This window comes from Oncorhynchus gorbuscha, linkage group LG25, assembly GCF_021184085.1.
Source record: "Oncorhynchus gorbuscha isolate QuinsamMale2020 ecotype Even-year linkage group LG25, OgorEven_v1.0, whole genome shotgun sequence".
Classification (NCBI taxonomy): Eukaryota; Metazoa; Chordata; class Actinopteri; order Salmoniformes; family Salmonidae; genus Oncorhynchus; species Oncorhynchus gorbuscha.
This window is the reverse complement of record NC_060197.1, coordinates 18,223,812-18,243,224: the sequence shown is the minus strand read 5'-3', so window position 1 is coordinate 18,243,224 and position 19,413 is coordinate 18,223,812. Positions and strand designations below refer to the sequence as shown.

Below are 19,413 nucleotides of genomic sequence, written 5' to 3'. Positions count from 1 at the left end.
ATGATAGGACTTATAAAACGGGGCAGTTGGGAAGATTAAATGTATCCTGTCCTCCACTTGAACAAACTGCTTCCGAGATGTGTAGCACTCAACCAGCAGAATAACTCTTCTGTAATGGCAATACAGAGAGTAAACAGATAATATATTATTCTGAGGATTCAGTATGTTGCAGCTGACTCATTGGATAGATCATCTTGCAGAATTTCTATCAGGATTCAATTCCAGAATTCGGCTGCATTGGTTGTGATGGGTCTCATTTGGATTATCCTTCTCGAGAGGTGACCGTCAGGAGCAGAGATTGAGACTTGGGATTGTGTTGGATGGGAAAGACTCAGATTGTATCAATTTAAATGTGGGAAATTACCATACTGGGCCAGACTTTGAGAACTCAATAAGATTAACAAATTAGATTTCAGTAATAAAAAAAAAAGTATTCTCTGTCCTATTCTCTTCCAGTGGACTGGCTACTCCTTGTGTGTGATCCAGGAAGAAACAGAACAAATAACACTGGTTTTAGGGGACAGAGCGGAACCAGACACACAGGCCATGACACAAATTTCAAACCCCTGTGTCGACGCAGTGCGCTCGGGGTGAGGTGTATGTGGTGGGGGATTACATGTCATGATATCAGTCCTTCTACTCACTATTAGACACACACACACACACACACACACACACACACACACACACACACACACACACACACACACACACACACACACACACACACACACACACACACACACACACACACACACACACACACACACACACACACACACACACACACACACACACACACACACACACACACACACACACGAGGCCATCAGAAAATAGCAATAGCATTGGCTTGGGGGGAATAGGAAAAATGTGTTACATTCACGGCATACTGACACTGCTGACAGAAGGAACGTCAAAGGTAACTTGATAACGACAAGAACATAAGAGAGATTTCACGGACGTATCCATGCCAAAGCATCAGATAATGTGAAGCATAAGGTATAAGAAATGATTCACTGACATGACATCACTGAGCTCTTCCAGCAGTCTTTCTGACAAAAACAATGCAATCACAACCCTTACTATATGCTTGCAAAATGTACTGGTTAGTTTGAATGTTTGAATCTGCAATGTATCTTCAGTATCGGTGATAGCATAGGCTTATTTCAGTGGCTAATATGTCCAACTCTGGTCTACACACCACCTGTATATAGTGAGGGAAAAATTACATATTTACCAGATTTATTTGATATTATTCATTTTTAACTAATAGCAAGACATTTATGTCCTACTAGTGTCTGTGTTTTTATTGTCTCCACTCTAGTTCTCTGCAGCTAATCTGGGTGTATAGTCAGTCACCAGAGATGGCTTGAGCTGACAAATGAGTTAAAGACTGCATTACATAGACAAGAATGTGTTTAACTAAGGGTTGGCTTGGGAGTAGAACAATCCCTCATTGTCTAAAATCATTCTTGCATCAGAGAAACTAAGCCAGGGTGGGGTTAAGACAACAACCCACTTGCAGATAACGACAGGATGAACCCAGAGTGGCTTATGATGCCTGCATCATGGGATGGGTGGAACCAATCATGACTAAGCATTTTTAGTGTCAGCTTTATATAGTACTCTGCATTTGTGTAAAGGTTAGGTTACTTGGTCCAACACTCAAGGGTGTGGGGACTACCAGCCTCATTATTGCAATTATTAATCAATATTAAATAAAGATGGTTGTTTGAAGAAATTATCAAATCTCTCTTAGTACTGAATTTCCACAACATTTTCCAAATACTTGACCACATACTGTAAAGGGATCACTCCCGACTTATTCTAAACTATGTAAAAAGCTCTTACCGTCCACACAGGCTGGCATGGCTCTTGTCGTCCCAGCGATCTGTCCCTTCTTACAGGCGCACCGTGCAGTCTGTCTGGCAATGGTCCGTCTGGGCTGACTGCTGTCCCTGTCCAGCATCACAATCTCACATGTCCCTGCCGCCAGTTGACCTGGAAGTGGCATCACATAGAAAATACATTGTTAGAGTGGCAGAACATCCTCTTTTGGGAAAAAAGGTGCTAAGTAGAACCATATAGGGTTCTTCAGTTTGTCCCCTTAGGAGAACTTTTTGTTGCTAAGTAGAAACCTTTGCAGAGAGGGTTCTAACTAGAACATTTAGAGTTCTGTATATGGTTCTTCCAAGAACCTTCTATGAAGGGTTCCACCAAGAACACTTTCATCCTCTAAAGGTTCTTCCTAGAACCCTCTATGAACAGTTCTACCAACATTATTAACAACATTTAACTCTTTATGCCAATCCATTACATACAGTATACAATAAGGCCTTTCTTTGAGGGGCTAGTTATACCCTAAATGCGTCCGCATATAAGGTTTTGTTTGTTCCAGGCAGAACCCCGCTAGGCAAAGCGAACGTCTGTGCCTCGCATACTTCCTAAAAAAAAGACAGGGTCTTTTTGGGGTCAAGTTTAAGGAACTCCTTTGTCTGCAGGGAGAAACTTTGTAGTAGAGCAGTGGGAAAAGAGGGAGGCGCATCGGGGCTGGTCGCATTAGAAGGGGTGGGAGATTAGGATATGTTGAACGGGCAAGGAGGCATGGCTGAGTCAAATAGGAATCCTGAATTAATGAAGTGGTCTTTACAGTTTTTTTTTTTTTTACAATTGCTTACACACTAAAAGTGGTGCTTGAGGCACACTCAGTGGAACCATTAACTCATGTACCTAATCTTCAGACCAAGTCTGCAAAACTGCAGGCCATTATCTGCTTTACACTTAGTTTGCAATTGTAAAACACACTTTTTGCAAAACACTAAACACAGTTCTCTACATTAGACATATCATTCAAAACTAACAGGTCCTGTGTTTCGTTTTGAAAACACCGCCATTCAAAATGCCACACTCATTTGCCGATTACCTACATCCAGTGCTCACGTGTGAAAACACTTACAGCTAATTACTTTACTTAGAAATCAGAGCTTGAGCACTATAAATTGGCTTCAGGTAGGCTTTCTTGGTATGGACAACAATGGAGGCCAATTTTGGATTGAGGGTTAGAGGAAGAGGAGTGGGAAAAGGAAGAGGAGGAAGGAGAACAATCACATATCCGGTCCACTTTGGTTGACCATGTGGTCAACCATGGTTTGAGTTTCAGGGAGGCTGGGCAGAGGGTCCAGCCTAACTTGAGCTTCTACACTGCAGCAAGTGTCATCTGGACACTTTGAAATGAGAACAGGTAAGTAAAGCTACCTTCTATACCATGCTACTGCACTTACAGCACTACATTAACATTTATATTAACATACTGAAAGAAATCCTGCACCCTAACCATTCACATGATTTTGCAGAATTGCTACACAACGCTTCAATGGAGGAAGAAACCAGCTGTTCACAGCAGAGTAGGAACAACACATAATGAATATTGTCATTTCAAACAACCGCATAAGTTTACGACAACTGCAACACCACATCATTGACAACAGTATTCCATAAGACATAGGGTGAGTTTACCTGCACTTAGCGGTCTCCTGGAATGCCATCAGATCAGATTAGTATGAAGCTCTACAGAGTACCATCTGACAGTGACACAACTGTGCTATAAATATGTCCAAGTAAGCTATACTATCCTGTCATTGGTATTCCAGTGTATTTTGCTACATATTGACTGCTCTGTCTAATCATACTGTCATACAATAATGTCTTGTCTGTTTCAGAGTTATGGAACTAGACGATGCTGCAGTGCATGATTTCGTCTACATTGATGAGGTCTGCTTCAACCTAGTCAAAACAAAACGCAGGAGAAGAAACCTCATAGGACCGCGTCAATGTCCCGGGACAGCGTTGTGGCAACATCACAATGTGTGCAGCCATTAGTCAGAACAGTCTTTCATCATGCCATGCTTAGTCCTTGCAAAACTACCCACATTATCACCGTCCTTGACACCCAGCATAATGTCTCATTCCCAGTGGCCAGAGCAGTCCAGGTTTGTTGTCATCTGGGACAACGGAAGTTCCCACCGGGCTGCTCTGGTCCGCAATTGGTTCATTGACCATCCGCAAGTTTTGATGCTCAACCTGCCACCATATTCTTAAATCCTTAACCCAATGGAAGATCGCCAACCCCACCAATGCATACCCCTTCTCCAGGAGATGGAGGTGGCCTGTGGTGACATAGACAAGGGGGCATGCCAGGACTGGATACGCCACTCCAGACATTATTTCCCCCGCTGTTTAGCCAGTGAGAACATTGCTTGTGATGTTGATGCGGCACTGTGGCTAGACCCAAAGAGGAGACGGGATGCACCCGATTGCTTTTTTTTCTTTATAGTAACAAGCTTGTTTTTTTATTTATAGTAACAAGCCTGTTTTGTTTATCTTCTAATGTATTTGTTTTGGCTGTTACTTTTCATCCTGAAATATGGATGTAAAAAAAATATTTGTAATTTTTCCCCAGCCTTGCATTTATGTTAGTGTAAAGATATACTGAATATGCATACATACTGTATATTTGTGCAGGTACATGTGAGTGCTATGACAAACTTCAGTGGACTCCAATGAACATGCAAAAGACACACGATAGAAGTCATTTATCACATCCGCGTGTAGTTGGGAGTGTATAAGAGCTAATCATTTGATGGTTTGTGTGTAGAGTTTTGATGCAAAAAACATAATTTGGAGAAGAGTTAAAATACTTTTGAATTAAGTGTTTGGTTTTGCAAGAGATGTTTTGGGATGTTGTGTGTAGTCTAGAGAAAAGGTGCCATAGTTTCAGAAATCATGTTTAAGCAATTGTCAAACTGTAAAGAGTTCAGCCATGTGCTTCTTGTCAGCAACAACCACACCAACTTGAAAACTTCTTATGGCTGGGGGGCAGTATTGAGTAGCTTGGATGAATAAGGTGCCCAGAGTAAACTGCCTGCTCCTCAGTCCCAGTTGCTAATATATGCATATTATTTGGATAGAAAACAATCTGAAGCTTCTAAAATTGTTTGAATGATGTCTGTGAGTATAACAGAACCCAAATGGTAGGCAAAAACCTGAGAAGAAATCCAACCAGGAAGTGGGAAATCTGAGGTTGGTCGATTTTCAACTCAGCCCCCATTGAAGATACAGTGGGATATTGGTCATGTTGCACTTAAGGCTTCCACTAGATGTCAACCATCTTTAGAAAGTTGTTTGATGCTTCTATGAAGGGGGGCTGAATGAGAGGGGAATGAGTCAGAGGTCTGCCAGCAGCCACGTGCTGGTCATGTGCATTTCACATGAGTGTTATCTCCTGTTCCTTTGCTTTTCTGAAGACAAAGAAATTCTCCAGTTGGAATATTATAGAAAATGTATTTTAACATCCTAAAGATTGATTCCATACATTGTTTGACAAGTTTCTACGGACTGTATCGGAACTTTTCGTCAGCAACTAGTGAACACGATTCGTGAGTTTGGATTTGTTTACCAAACACGCTAACAAAAGTAGCTATTTGGACATAAATGATGGACATTATCGAACAAATCAAACATTTATGGTGGAACTGGGATTCCTGGGAGTGCATTCTGATGAAGATCATCAAAGGTAAGTGAATATTTGTTATTTCTGACTTCTGTTGACTCCAACATGGCAGATTTATGTATTTGTCTGAGTGCCGTACTCAGATTATTGCATGGTTTGCATTTTCCATAATACTTTTTAAAAATCTGACACAGCGGTTGATTTAGGAGAAGTGTATCTATCTAAAGTTCCATGCATAAGGCTTGTATCTTTATCAACATTTATAATAAGTATTTCTGTAAATTTATGTGGCTCTCTGCAAAATCACCGGATGTTTTTGGAACTACTGAACAACACGCCAATGTATACAGATTTTTTTTATATAAATATGAACTTTATCAAACAAAACATACATGTATTGTGCAACATGAAGTCCAATGAGTGTCATCTGATGAAGATCATCAAAGGTTAGTGATTCATTTGATCTCTATTTCCGCTTTCTGTGACTACTCTCTTTGGCTGGAAAAATGGCTGTGTTTTTCTGTGGCTTGGCTCTGACCTAACATAATCGTTTGTGGTGCTTTCAAATAAAGCCTTTTTGAAATCAGACACTGTGGTGGGATTAACAACCAGATTACCTTTAGAATGGTATAAGATACTTGTATGTTTGACAAATTGTAATTATGAGATTTCTGTTGTTTTGAATTTGGCACACTGCACATTTACTGGCTGTTGTCATACCGATCCCATTAATGGGATTTCAGCCCTAATAAGTTTTAAGGGACAATGGCAGCAGCTGTGAGGAGGGTTTATTCTCCAGGTCTTTAACCATTTTCCAGAACTTCTTGGTTTGGCTCAGAGAGAACTGCTCCTTAAAGTAACTAAATGTGGCCTTCCGGATAGCTTGAGTGCACTTATTTCTCTATTACCTGTACGAGAGCCAGTCAGCCTAAGTATGTGCATGCCGAGCCTTTCGCCAAATGCAATACTTGTGGTGGAGTAACTTTGCAAGCTCACGGTCGAACCAGGGGTTGAACCTATTAATTCTAATTTTCTTTATGGGGGTGTGTTTAGAATATCACTGAAGATATAAAAGAAGAGTCATGCTTCTTTGGCAGAGGGGATCAAGCTGATTCTTTAGAGGCCAGGTCAAGAAGGAAGGCTTGCACATTCAAGTTTTCTTTTAGCAAGCGTCAAATCGGGACAGGTCATTTAACTGAGCAGCCATTACGAACACAGGCTATTTGAAAGTTTAATGCTTAAAACCAGCTAATCAAATTGTTTGGGGACAGACAACTGAGCACCGAAGGTGATTCTTGGGAGAGATTGCCACTCCCCCACCTTTGGAAGATCTGTCTTGATGAAATAAAAGGTTGTAGCCAGAAAGGTTAACACCAGTATTCAAAACACTTTTTCATAACCACATCTCAGTAATGACCAACACATCTGGATTGGAGCTGTAAACCCACACTTTCAATTGATCCATTTTAGGTAATACGCTTCTAGTGTTAAAGTGCAGAAAACCCAGGCTTATACAAGTGCAGAAATCAGTGAAACAGATATCAGGGCACAGGTCAGATTTGGGGCTAGCACAAGTAGATGGGCCAGGGTGTACATGCACATTTCCAGATTTAACCAGTAATTCAATCAAGGCACGGCAGAGGACAGGGAGAGCTCTGCAGTGTTGATTTATGACATTTGAATGTGCATTAGATGGCAACAGGATCATATTATACAGCAATTTCATAAGGTAACATGAATACAAAGCCGGCGAGAGGTGGTTAGAATAGGATCGGGGGCCAAAAGTCAGTGTAACCAATAGAGAGTCAGAGTCCCGAGTGTGGGAACAAATATAGTCTGTCCCACGGTAGGGTAAACAAGAAAGTTGATAGTCAAAAAAGCATGCAGGAGTCAAGAGGCAAATAGCAAAATGCACAAGAAAAAAAAACTACTTGGGGCCACCTGCATTTAGGCCAATGTTGGGCCGATGAGCAAAGTCATATTGGCCCAATGTTGGCAGCCTACCTGGGTCCAAGGTTTTAACCCGCATTGGGCCCACATCGTGCCAATGTGGAAATGTTTGCCTTTGAAAAGATAGGCTTATTTAGTGAGGGCTGGCCTAACCAGATATGGGCTGCCCACACTGGGCCAATGTGGAGCCGATGACCAAAGGCGCATCTGCCCAATGTGGGCAGCCTACAAGGGAACAATATTTTAATCTGTATTGGGCCCACATCTACTAATGTAGACATCTTTGCTGGGCCTCGTCTTCCAAAAATAATTATTCAGATGAAAACAAATCTTGGTAGAACCCTATCCCTCTGCAAAGAATAATTTTGGAACCCTTTTTTTCTAAGAGTGTAAGCACATAAACATTGCAGAAGTGTGTGCAGTATTGTTCTATGAGGCAAAGCATGAACCTGCTCAGTGCATATGTAAAAAAGCAGACTAGGAGAGGATGCACATTTTGAGTATTGAGATGCACCCAATGTTGAGAAAAAGCTAATAAAGGAGCCTAGACAATTGCTTAAGAGGGCATTTTGGAGGAATGTTTTTTATTCTAATACTTATTAGACCACACAGACTTTACCCCATGGTATTTGTTATTCATTTCTCATTAATTGTAAATGTTTTATTACCCTACCTCCATGGACGTGTTGCATTCACTAGCCATGAACAAAATATATGAATACTGATGAACCCTCCAATCACAGCACAGCGTCCCCCTCACTTCCTGAGTTATTCAATCAGGTGACCACTGACCTTTAATTAACCTCTTGCTGCTCACCTATCAACCGCACACGCACGCACACACGCACACACACACACACACACACACACACACGTATGTATATACAGTGGGGCAAAAAAGTATTTAGTCAGCCACCAATTGTGCAAGTTCTCCCACTTAAAAAGATGAGAGAGGCCTGTACATTATGTTAATCATAGGTACACTTCAACTATGACAGACAGAGAAAACAAATCCAGAAAATCACATTGTAGGATTTTTTATGAATTTATTTGCAAATTATGGTGGGAAATAAGTATTTGGTCACCTACAAACAAGCAAGATTTCTGGCTCTCACAGACCTGTAACTTCTTCTTTAACCTGTTAAGTCTACCCCCTACTTTTTCGAACATTCTGTTAAAAATCGCGCAACATTTCAGCGTCCTGCTACTCATGCCAGGAATATAGTATATGCATATGATTAGTATGTGTGGATAGAAAACACTCTGACGTTTCTAAAACTGGTTAAATCACGGCTGTTACTATAACAGAGCCTGCGTTTCATCGAAAAGCGGAAGAAAAACTGATCACTGAAAACTGGAAAATATATCAATGCGTCATTTGCATGTATTGTCTATTAGAAAGAAAATTAAATGGGGCTGAGATTGCAAGTCCTACAGCTTCCACAGGATGTCGCCAGTCTTGTCAATTGCCTGCGCTTTGTTTCTTGGCCAAACGAGTAAGAGAGAGTCCGTTCCTTCCGGTCTCCGACAGGATGTTTTGGATGAGAAATTTCCGGACCTGATTTCAAGACGTGGAGCTATTGAATACACATCGCCCCGTGATCAATTTGATAGATTATTAACGTTTACTAATACCTAAAGTTGGATTACAAAAGTATTTCGAAGTGTTTTGTGAAAGTTTATCGTCGACTCTTTAAATAAATAAAAATTACGTTGCGTTTTAAAACGGTCTTTTTTCCTGGATCACACAATCTTCATAGATCGATAGTTAGGGTATATATGGACCGATTTAATCGAAAAAAAGACCCAATAGTGATGTTTATGGGACATCTAGGAGTGCCAACAAAGAAGATCGTCAAAGGTAATGAATGTTTTATATTTTATTTATGCGATTTGTGTAGCGCCGGCTATGCTAATTATTTTGTTTACGTCCCCTTCAGGTATTTCGGGGTGTTGCATGCTATCAGATAATAGCTTCTCATGCTTTCGTTGAAAAGCATTTTAAGAATCTGAATTGTTGGCTGGATTCACAACGAGTGTAGCTTTACTTCAGTACCCTGCATGTAGCTCAGTTGGTAGAGCATGGCGCTTGTAACACCAGGGTAGGGGGTTCAATCCCCGGGACCACCCATACGTAGAATGTATGCACACGTGACTGTAAGTCGCTTTGGATAAAAGCGTCTGCTAAATGGCATATATTATTATTATTATTATAATGAACGTTTGAGTTTTAACGAGTGCTATTAGCATTTAGCATAGCGCATTTGCATTTCCAGATGGCTAGATGAGATGCCTGCGCGTCGGGTCGACGTAAGAGGTTAAGAGGCTCCTCTGTCCTTTTTGCCCCAATGTATGTATATATACAGTGGAAAGAAAAAGTATGTGAACCCTTTGGAATGAACTGGATTTCTGCATAAATTTGTCATAACATTTGATCTGATCTTCATCTTATTCACAATAATGGACAAACACAGTGTGCTTAAACTAATAACACACAAAGTATTGTAATTGTCTTGTCTAAATTGAATACACCATTTAAACATTCACAGTGTAGGTTGGAAGAGGTATGTGAACTCCTAGGCTAATGACTTTTCCAAAAGCTAATTTGAGTCAGGTGTCAGCTAACCTGGAGTCCAATCAATGAGACGAGATTGGAGATGTAGGTTAAAGCTGCCCTACCCTATAAAAAAACCTCAAAATTTGAATTTGCTATTCACAAGAAGCATTGCCCGATATGAACCATGCCTCGAACAAAAGAGATCGCAGAAGATTAAGAATTGTTGACTTGCATAAAGCTGAAAAGGGTTACAAAAGTATCTCTAAAAGCCTTGATGTTCATCAGTCCACGGTAAGACAAATTGTCTATAAATGGAGAAAGTTCAGTACTGTTGCTACTCTCCCTAGGAGTGGCCGTCCGGCAAAGATGACTGCAAGAGCACAGCGCAGAACGCTCAATGAGGTGAAGAAGAATCCTAGAGTGTCAGCTAAAGACTTACAGAAATCTCTGGAACATGCTAACATTTCTGTTGACGAGTCTACAAACCGTAAAACACTAAACAAGAATGCTGTTCATGGGAGGACACCACGGAAGAAGCCACTGCTGTCCTAAAAAAAACATTGCTGCATATCTGAAGCTCGCAAAAGAGCATCTGGATGTTCCATAGAGCTACTGGCTAAATATTCTGTGGACATATGAAACTACAGTTAAGTTGTTTGGAAGGAACACAACACTATGTGTGGATAAAAAAAGTCAAAGGAATTTGTAAGTCGCTCTGGATAAGAGCATCTGCTAAATGACTTAAATGTAAATGTAAATGTAAACCGACATCAAAACCACATCCCAACTGTAAAGTATGGAGCATCATGGTTTGGGGCTGCTTTGCTGCCTTAGGGCCTGGGCAGCTTGCTATCATCAATGGAAAAATTAATTCCCAAGTTTATCAATACATTTTGCAGGAATGTAAGACTATCTGTCCGCCAAGTGAAGCACAATAAAAGTTGGGTGATGCAACAGGATAACGACCCAAAACACAGAAGTAAATCAACAACAAAATGACTTCAACAGAAGAAAATACGCCTTCCGGGATGGCCTGGGCAGAGTCCTGACCTCAACCCAACCTCAACTCAATTTCACAACAGACATCCTAAGAATATTGCTGAACTGAAACAGTTTTGTGAAGATGAATGGTCCAAAGTTCCTCCTGACCATTGTGCAGGTCTTATCCGTAACTACAGAAAACATTTGTTTGAGTATATTGCTGCCAAAGGAGGGTCAACCAGTTATTAAATCCAAGGGTTCACATACTTTTCCCACCCTACACTGTGAATGCACATTGTGTTCAATAAAGACATGAAAATGTATAATTGTTTGTGTGTTATTAGTTTAAGCAGACTGTGTTTGTCTATTGTTGTGACTTAGATGAAGATCAGATCAAATTGTATGACCAATTTATGCAGAAATCACGGTAATTCCAAAGGGTTAACACTGTGTGTGTGTGTGTGTGTGTGTGTGTGTGTGTGTGTGTGTGTGTGTGTGTGTGTGTGTGTGTGTGTGTGTGTGTGTGTGTGTGTGTGTGTGTGTGTGTGTGTGTGTGTGTGTGTGTGTGTGTGTGTGTGTGTGTGTGTGTGTGTGTCTATACTCAGAAGGAAAAAATGTCCTCTCACTGTCAACTGCATTTATTTTCAGCAAACTTAACATGTGTAAATATTTGAATGACCATAACAAGATTCAATAACTGAGACATAAACTGAACAAGTTCCACAAATACAGTATGTGACTAACAGAAATGGAATAATGTGTCCATGAACAAAGGGGGAGTCAAAATCAAGGAACAGTCCGTATCTGGTGTGGCCACCAGCTGCATTAAGTACTGCAGTGCATCTCGTCCTCATGGACTGCACCAGATTTGCCAGTTCTTGCTGTGAGATGTTACCCCACTCTACCACCAAGGCACCTGCAAGGTCCAGGACATTTCTGGGCGAAATGGCCCTAGCCCTCACCCCCCGATCCAACAGGTCCCAGACGTGCTGAATGGGATTGAGATCCGGGCTCTTCGCTGGCCATGGCAGAACACTGTCATTCCTGTCTTGCAGGAAATCACGCACGGAACGTGCAGTATGGCTGGTGGCATTGTCATGCTGGAGGGTCATGTCAGGATGAGCCTGCGGGAAGGGTACCACATGAGGGAGTAGGATGTCTTCCCTGTAATGCACAGCATTGAGATTGCCTGCAATGACAACAAGCTCAGTCCGATGATGCTGTGACACACCGCCCCAGACCATGACGGATCCTCCACCTCCAAATCGATTCTGCTCCAGAGTACAGGCCTCAGTGTAACATTCATTCCTTCGACGATAAACACGAATCCAACCATCCTGGTGAGACAAAACCACAATTCGTCAGTGAAGAGCACTTTTTGCCAGTTCTGTCTGTTCCAGCGACCTAGAAGGCCAGCATCCTGGAGTTGTCTCTTCACTGTTGATGTTGAGACTGGTGTTTTGCGGGTACTATTTAATGAAGATGCCAAATGAAGACACTCCTCTTTCTAATCTGGTTAGGGCCAGTATGCGCTGTTCTGTGAATGGAGTAGGACACAGCGTTGTTCGGGATCTTCAGTTTCTTGGCATTTTCTCGCATGGAATAGCCTTCATTTCTCAGAACACGAATACTGATGAGTTTCAGAAGAAAGTTATTTGTTTCTAGACATTTTTAGCCCGTACTCGAACCGACAAATGCTGATGCTCCTGACACTAAACTAGTCTAAAGAAGGCCCGTTTTATTGCTTCTTTAATCAGAACAACAGTTTCCAGCTGTGCTAACATACTTGAAAAAGGGTTTTCTAATGCCTATAGCCTTTTAAAATCATAAACTTGGATTAGCTAACGCAATGTGCCATTGGAACACAGGAGTGATGGTTGCTGATAATGGTCCTCAGTACACCTATGTATATATTCCATTAATAATCATCTGTTTCCAGCAACAATAGTAATTTACAACATTAACAATGTCTACGCTGTATTTCTGATCAATTTGATGTTATTTTAATGGGCAAAAAAATGTGCTTTTATTTCAAAAACAAGGACATTTCTAAGTGACCCTAAACTTTTGAACGGTAGTGTATATATACACACTCCTGTGTGACTCCCTCCCCTTGCTGCTCACCCATTAACCCTGGTCTGTGTTAGGAGCCCCATGTGTCATCCGGCGAGGGTTAACAGTGCCAGGAAGGGATAACTGTGATTGGCAACAGGGTCAGAGGTGTGATTTAATTTGGCCCTTAGTCACCACAGAAACTAATTAACTCAACTAACGGGTCATTCTCAGGGTAATAGTGATCCATCAAGACCAGGATGCTAGAATGCTGTGGAGACCTATTTGCAGTGGAACGGTGTGCCGTTAGGGGTCGCCTACAACTTTAAATGCATATAGTGTTTGTGTGTGTCTGTGTGTACACTACTTTACCGCCTACTAGGATGTACAGTGTATGTGTTTTTCACTTCCAAATCTTCAGGATGAACAATAAAATATATATATATATACCAGCGTGAACACTTTGTACATAATATGGCTCACTTGCATATGCTTTAGCCTGTGCATCTGTCAAGGTGGAGAGAGGTAAACAAACCCATACTGTGTTACAGCATGTTACAAAGAGGAAACTAGGTAGTTTACATAACCCTATGTTTGAAGTAGCCAATCAATTTATGCATGGATCTGTGCACACTGTAGAAAGAAGGAAGCCATGCTGTGGCTAAACAGATAGTCAGGGATGGGCAAATATTATAAAATACAATTACAAAATACCATAAGGATCAATATTTCAAAAATAAACTACAAAATAGTTGTATGTTGAAATGTTTTTCAGTGAAATACATTAACATTTAGTATTTTTAAATACAGAAATACATTTGCATGTAGCGCCCCGAAAAGCGACAACATTCTCAGTAAATGTTACAGAAACGCTTAACTTTCTATGACTGTGATATTTAGTTGTTTATCTTTCTTAGTTGAATGGACTGACTGTAAATCACTCCTGATAAGACTGTCTGCTAAATGACCAACATTTAAATGTATGTATATGTGAAAATGAACATGCCAAAATAAACTGCAAAGTACACTTATTATTGGCCTTGTTTTGAGGGTAGATTTCATTGGAATAATACTTCCCCATTGTTAATTTATATTTAGTTAATTTAGCAAAAACTTTTATCACACCATAGTCCCATCAAACGCCTGATACCAATACAGGGAACAAAGCCATATTAATGCAAATGATTTTGGAATGAGATATTCAACAAGCAAATATCCACATAGTTCTTGCCATGTAGTGTATCACTTAATTTAGCACAGAACTCTCACTAACGGGTGCAACAAATATATCTGCTTACAAGGCCGGCACGCCTTAAAAAATGTTAATGAGACAGTGATTATTTCTCCTCCCACAATATTTCTCCACAATGCGGCATTATATTCAGTTTACTGCAGTAAATATATAGAAAAACAGCAATATAGTACTTTTTTGTTGAGTGGCAATTGCTAATAGAGAATATTTAATTAGGCCTATATATTACAGCATACAAACTGATATTTGGCATTTATACCACTTGCACTTTAGGCCTTAGGCTTCTAAACCTCTCTACCAATAATGGTTTGCAACTTGCTGCCACTGATCTGTTCTTTATATGAATGTGATTGCTGGATAACCAGTACCACATATCATCTAAAATGGTACATGCAGTATGGTACTGTATTTTGATTTACTGTAAATTACTGTCATCAATTGGCCAGTAAGAGACTGTAGTGTTTCAGGACAAGGTTTTTAGATATCCTAAAATACATTCTGATTCACGGTTGCAACAAATATTGCCTCTTACAAGGCATGCCTTAAATTATGTTAATGAGCCAGAGACTGTCTCCGTCCAAAACATTTTCCCAAATTGCAACATAATTAATATTGTAAACACATTTACTCTATTTTACTGTGCATTCCAAAGTGTTTTACTGTTAAAATTACAGAAAGGTCTTAGTGGGCTGTAAAACAAATGTACAGTATTTTACTGTGCACTCTACAGTAATCTACTGTATTCAGTTCATACAGTATCATACTGTTGAATATTACAAAAACATCTAACAGTGTATGTCACGGTTCATGAATCCACTGCCTCCCTCTCTCTTTCTCTTTCTCTTGCTCTCTCTCTCTCTCTCTCTCTCTCTCTCTCTCTCTCTCTCTCTCTCTCTCTCTCTCTCTCTCTCTCTCTCTCTCTCTCTCTCTCTCTCTCTCTCTCTCTCCCATGTTTGTGTGGGCGTGGTTCCCAATCTCGGCCTGATTGTCTGCGCCAGCTGGAACCACTTATCTTCCCTTTATATGTTCTGTCACCAGTGTTTCTTGTTGTCAGATCGTTGTTACTTCCCTGAGGTTGTGTCGTGTGTCCGTGCTCATCTCTCGCCGCCCTTGTGTGGATTATCTGCTGTGCTCCTTCCTACCCATCCGGACACACTCCCCTGGATTTCTCAGCACGCTATCATCGGAAGATGCGCCCTAGTCCCTGGGTCGGATTCCGTCTGAGTACAGTCTGTCTGTCCTGTTGCTGCTGTAAACTGTATTCATTAAACCATCGTTGCTTGCATCTTGCATCCGCCTCTGTATTGTCACAGTGTAACTGTACACTTCCAGTTCCCACATTAAAAGAGCCAAATGTAGTTCTCTCTTTGTAAAGACAGGAGGAAAAGATACAGCCAGTACTTATCAGCACCTACCTGTGTCTTTAGTGATAAATGGATACAGATCTGCAGAGACAGAACACAGGTCTGTAATGCCTTGCTATAACTTGTGATGTCTTGTGTGCGTTGCGATTGCTTTTGATGGGGATGTGATGTCGGCTGCCTTTGCACCATGTCATAATGTACGAAAAGGAGTTTTAATCTCTGACTGTGTCCTTCCCAGCAGGGGCCTATGACTAAGAAACAATGTGAGAGCTCATGATTTTCCTTCATCCTCCCCCTTCTCCTCCTCTTCTTTCTTCTGCCTCTCTCACTTGTCTTCCTCTGCTCTTCATCACGTGTTTCACTTAATTTCCTCCTCCTCCCTGTCTCTTTATTCTCCCTCACCCTTGTCTTCCTCTGTTCTTCATCAGACGTGTCACTTAACTTCCTCCTCTTTCTTCTCCCTCTCTCCCTTCATTTCCTCTGCTCTGCTCTTTATCCCGGGTTTCTCTTAACTCCCTTCTATTTCTTTTCCCTCTCTAACTTGAATTCTTATGCTCTTCATCGCACAATTCACTTAACTTCCTCCTCCCTTCGTTGTTCTTCTCATTGATCTTCCTCTGCTCTTCATCGCCTCACTTCACTCACTCACCTCCTCCTCCTCAACTCACTGCACATCTCCTCCTTTTCTCTCTCCCTTATCTTCATCACGTGTTACACTTAATGCCCTCCCTCCTCCTACCCCTCCTCCTCTTCCTCTTCTTCCTCCTCTTCCTCCCTGCCTCTCCGAGTGATGCAGGATAATGACTTGGCATGTATGCGTTGCATCAGGCACAGCAGCAGAGTTAGTTTTTATTTTTACACTCTTCTACAAAGGAGCCACTCACTGTCTCTCCCTCTGCCAGGGCCCCCTGTGAAATAATAATTTATTTGTTCACTGAAAATGAGAACATTTCCGTGTCCACCACTGTCTCATTATATACAACATGTGGTTCACTTTGGTGCTGGAGAACATTGTGTCATAGAGGCACAAAGAGCAAGAGTGACGTTTATGAATATCTCCTGCTGCTTTTAGCTAGGCAGAGTACCTTTCCAGTCTTACTGCACTGTTTTACTGTTAATGAGTGGTCATCTACATTCCAAACACATTCATCTGTGTGCTGGTGATGGGTAATTACACCTAATTATTAAGAACTGAGCACTGCAGTCGGCGTGAAGAATATATTTTGTGTTGCATCCATCTCAGGGCTTTGAATTAAAAGAATGATGTCCAATACACAATCTTCTCTATGAGACTGAATAATCCACCCAAGAATGGATGGACACCGCTAGTCACATATACTGAGACACATTGTTAAAATAGCTTGAACAAAACTAATGTTAGCCCGATTGATGTATGATTTTTCTGTCCTGTTGTCATCCTGGCACGCGAGATAGCTGATTAAAATGTATATGTCCGGCCCTTCAGGGAAATGAAACCTCCATCCACAGTTAAGATGGATTAACTTGGCCAGGCATACAACTTAATACACAGCAAGATTATTCATATGTTCCTGTGCTTTGTTATTTCTTTGAGCGATCCCAGAAACACATTAGGATTGTTCTTTTGTACCGTGTCATTTGACAAACGTCTGGCGCAGCAGCGAGTACACAAGGACGGAATGCGTGATTGATTTTACGTTCCTGTCAATGCCTTTGGGCCCCTACGGTCTCAGAAGTCTGCTCGTCCATTTTTTGTGAGGAAGAAATGCTCTAGATTTTTTTTCTGCACTTCAAAAAAAATTCACCGTGAGCATCTTTAAGTGTGAATCTGACTAATCAATGCTTTGCTATTTATAAGTTGAGTGGTTCATGTGTTTTTTTTAATAGGCCAGGAAAATGTAAACAAGGTCATAAACAGAAAATTACATGGTTTCAAAAAGTGCTGGAAGTCATGTAGAGGACTCACTCTGTATGTATTCTGTCATTTTTACATTCCCATTTCAGTATTTCCAGTTTCCATTCTATTAAATTCAAATGTAAATTCCGACTCCAGATTCGACTTGGGGGAAAAAACAGAAGCGAAGAGAATGAAAAACATTATTTTGCTAATTACCACTTACATTCTTGGCATCTTGTGCCACATGTAGCCCCTCGAGGCGGTACTGTAGTAGAGTTCAAACTAGATAACGATGCACTGGAGTACAGTATTTTCCCTCCAAAATTACAATGCCTATAAAAAAAAACTCTACTCTGAGCCCCTCAGCAACAAAATAACAGTGTGTTACAGAGCAGATAAGGCCACTCCAGTGACTTTCGTTCACTATCAATCTCTACTGTATGGGAAGAGGACTCAGCTTCTGCAAGTACAGGCTCTATATAGCCAGAGATGAGAGATCACAGAGGGCTAACAGCACTACTCTGCACCCTCCTCACCCTGACCCAGTCAATGGTCAACAAGACAGGGCAGAACAGAACACATTCATAACACATTCATGCAGTACAGCCAAAGATAAGCAACTTCTACAAAGTCTTGGCGATATCTGTGATGAGAAATCCATCACATTCGACTACATTTTACCGAAATACATAATGTCCTTGAGGGAAGTGTGGCAAAAACTGTAGCCTTGCTAGTTAGACAGTATGCACTGCAAGTCATATTCCTTTTTATGTTTCATTCTAACATGGAGTTAGTTGTTTTACTTACCTCTGTTGTCTTGGACACAATTTCAATTATTTAGGGAGTTTAGGCACAGGTTGCACTTTGTGGTAAATGCAGGCAATAAATAGAATTTGATGATGATGATGATTATGAATCTCCAAACATAAGCATGTTGATGGTGTGTGAATACAGTACTCTTAGAAAAAAGGTATTAAGTAGAACATATGGAGTTTTTCAGTTTGTCCCCATAAGGGAACCATTTTTGGTGCTAGGTGGAAACCTTTGAACCCTCTATGTAGGGTACTTCATAGAACACACTGTAAAACGTTCTACCTAAAACTCTCCGTGAAGGGTTCTAGGCAGAAGTTAAAGGTGCACGTACAAGGAAATGCCTTTCTTGCAAGCTCTAAACCCAACAATGCAGTAATCAATCATAAAAATGACTTAAGGTAGAACAAAAATACACAAGAAATAAAAATAAGAAGAACACAAGAAAGTATGTAAGCATACTATACATAGGATCAGACAGTTCTAGTACCATATCTACAATGTGCAGGGATACTGGAGTGATAGAAGTAGATACAGTATTTACATGGTAAGGTGACTAGGCATCAGGATATTTGATAAAGAGTAGCAAGAGTGTATATGATGATTGTATGTGAGTGGGTGTGTGTGTGTGTGTGTTGTCATGACTCTCTCCTGGGTGAGGATCAAAGGTGCCAGATCAGCTTGGCAAATGTATGACAGGAAAAGGGGAGTTGTGCCGGTTTTGACACCATAACGCCCGGTCATAAATTGTGTGCTGCAAAAGGGTCTTTCCTGCCCTGCAGTATTGGGAAAGGAATTCCTTTGTTATAGAGACATGTTGCTGCCCAAAAAGTCTAACGGCAAAATAATTAACTTCGGGAACAATATTCATGAGATAGGAATGTTATGAATGGTCCGTGGGGATCTAATCCTGTCATATTGCTTTTCATTTTGTGATGTTATTAAAAACTGTATAACAAAAATAGTGTAACTTAGGAAGGAAAGGCATTCTATCTGTCAAGTTTATATCTAAATGTTGTATAAAATATATGATGAAGTATGAAAGTTTTTTGGAAAGAT

The 19,413-nt window shown here is 40.8% G+C and overlaps 1 protein-coding gene across 2 annotated transcripts in view; it reads right to left on the bottom strand.

The window, feature by feature from the left end:
- Positions 1-19,413, bottom strand: part of LOC124013529 (chemokine-like protein TAFA-5) — a 179,525-nt gene that overhangs the window by 78,492 nt on the left and 81,620 nt on the right. For both annotated transcript variants that reach the window (XM_046327832.1, XM_046327833.1), the window contains exon 2: positions 1,855-2,004. In XM_046327832.1, coding sequence (XP_046183788.1) covers positions 1,855-2,004 — 150 coding nt within the window. The remainder of the gene's footprint in view (positions 1-1,854; positions 2,005-19,413) is intronic.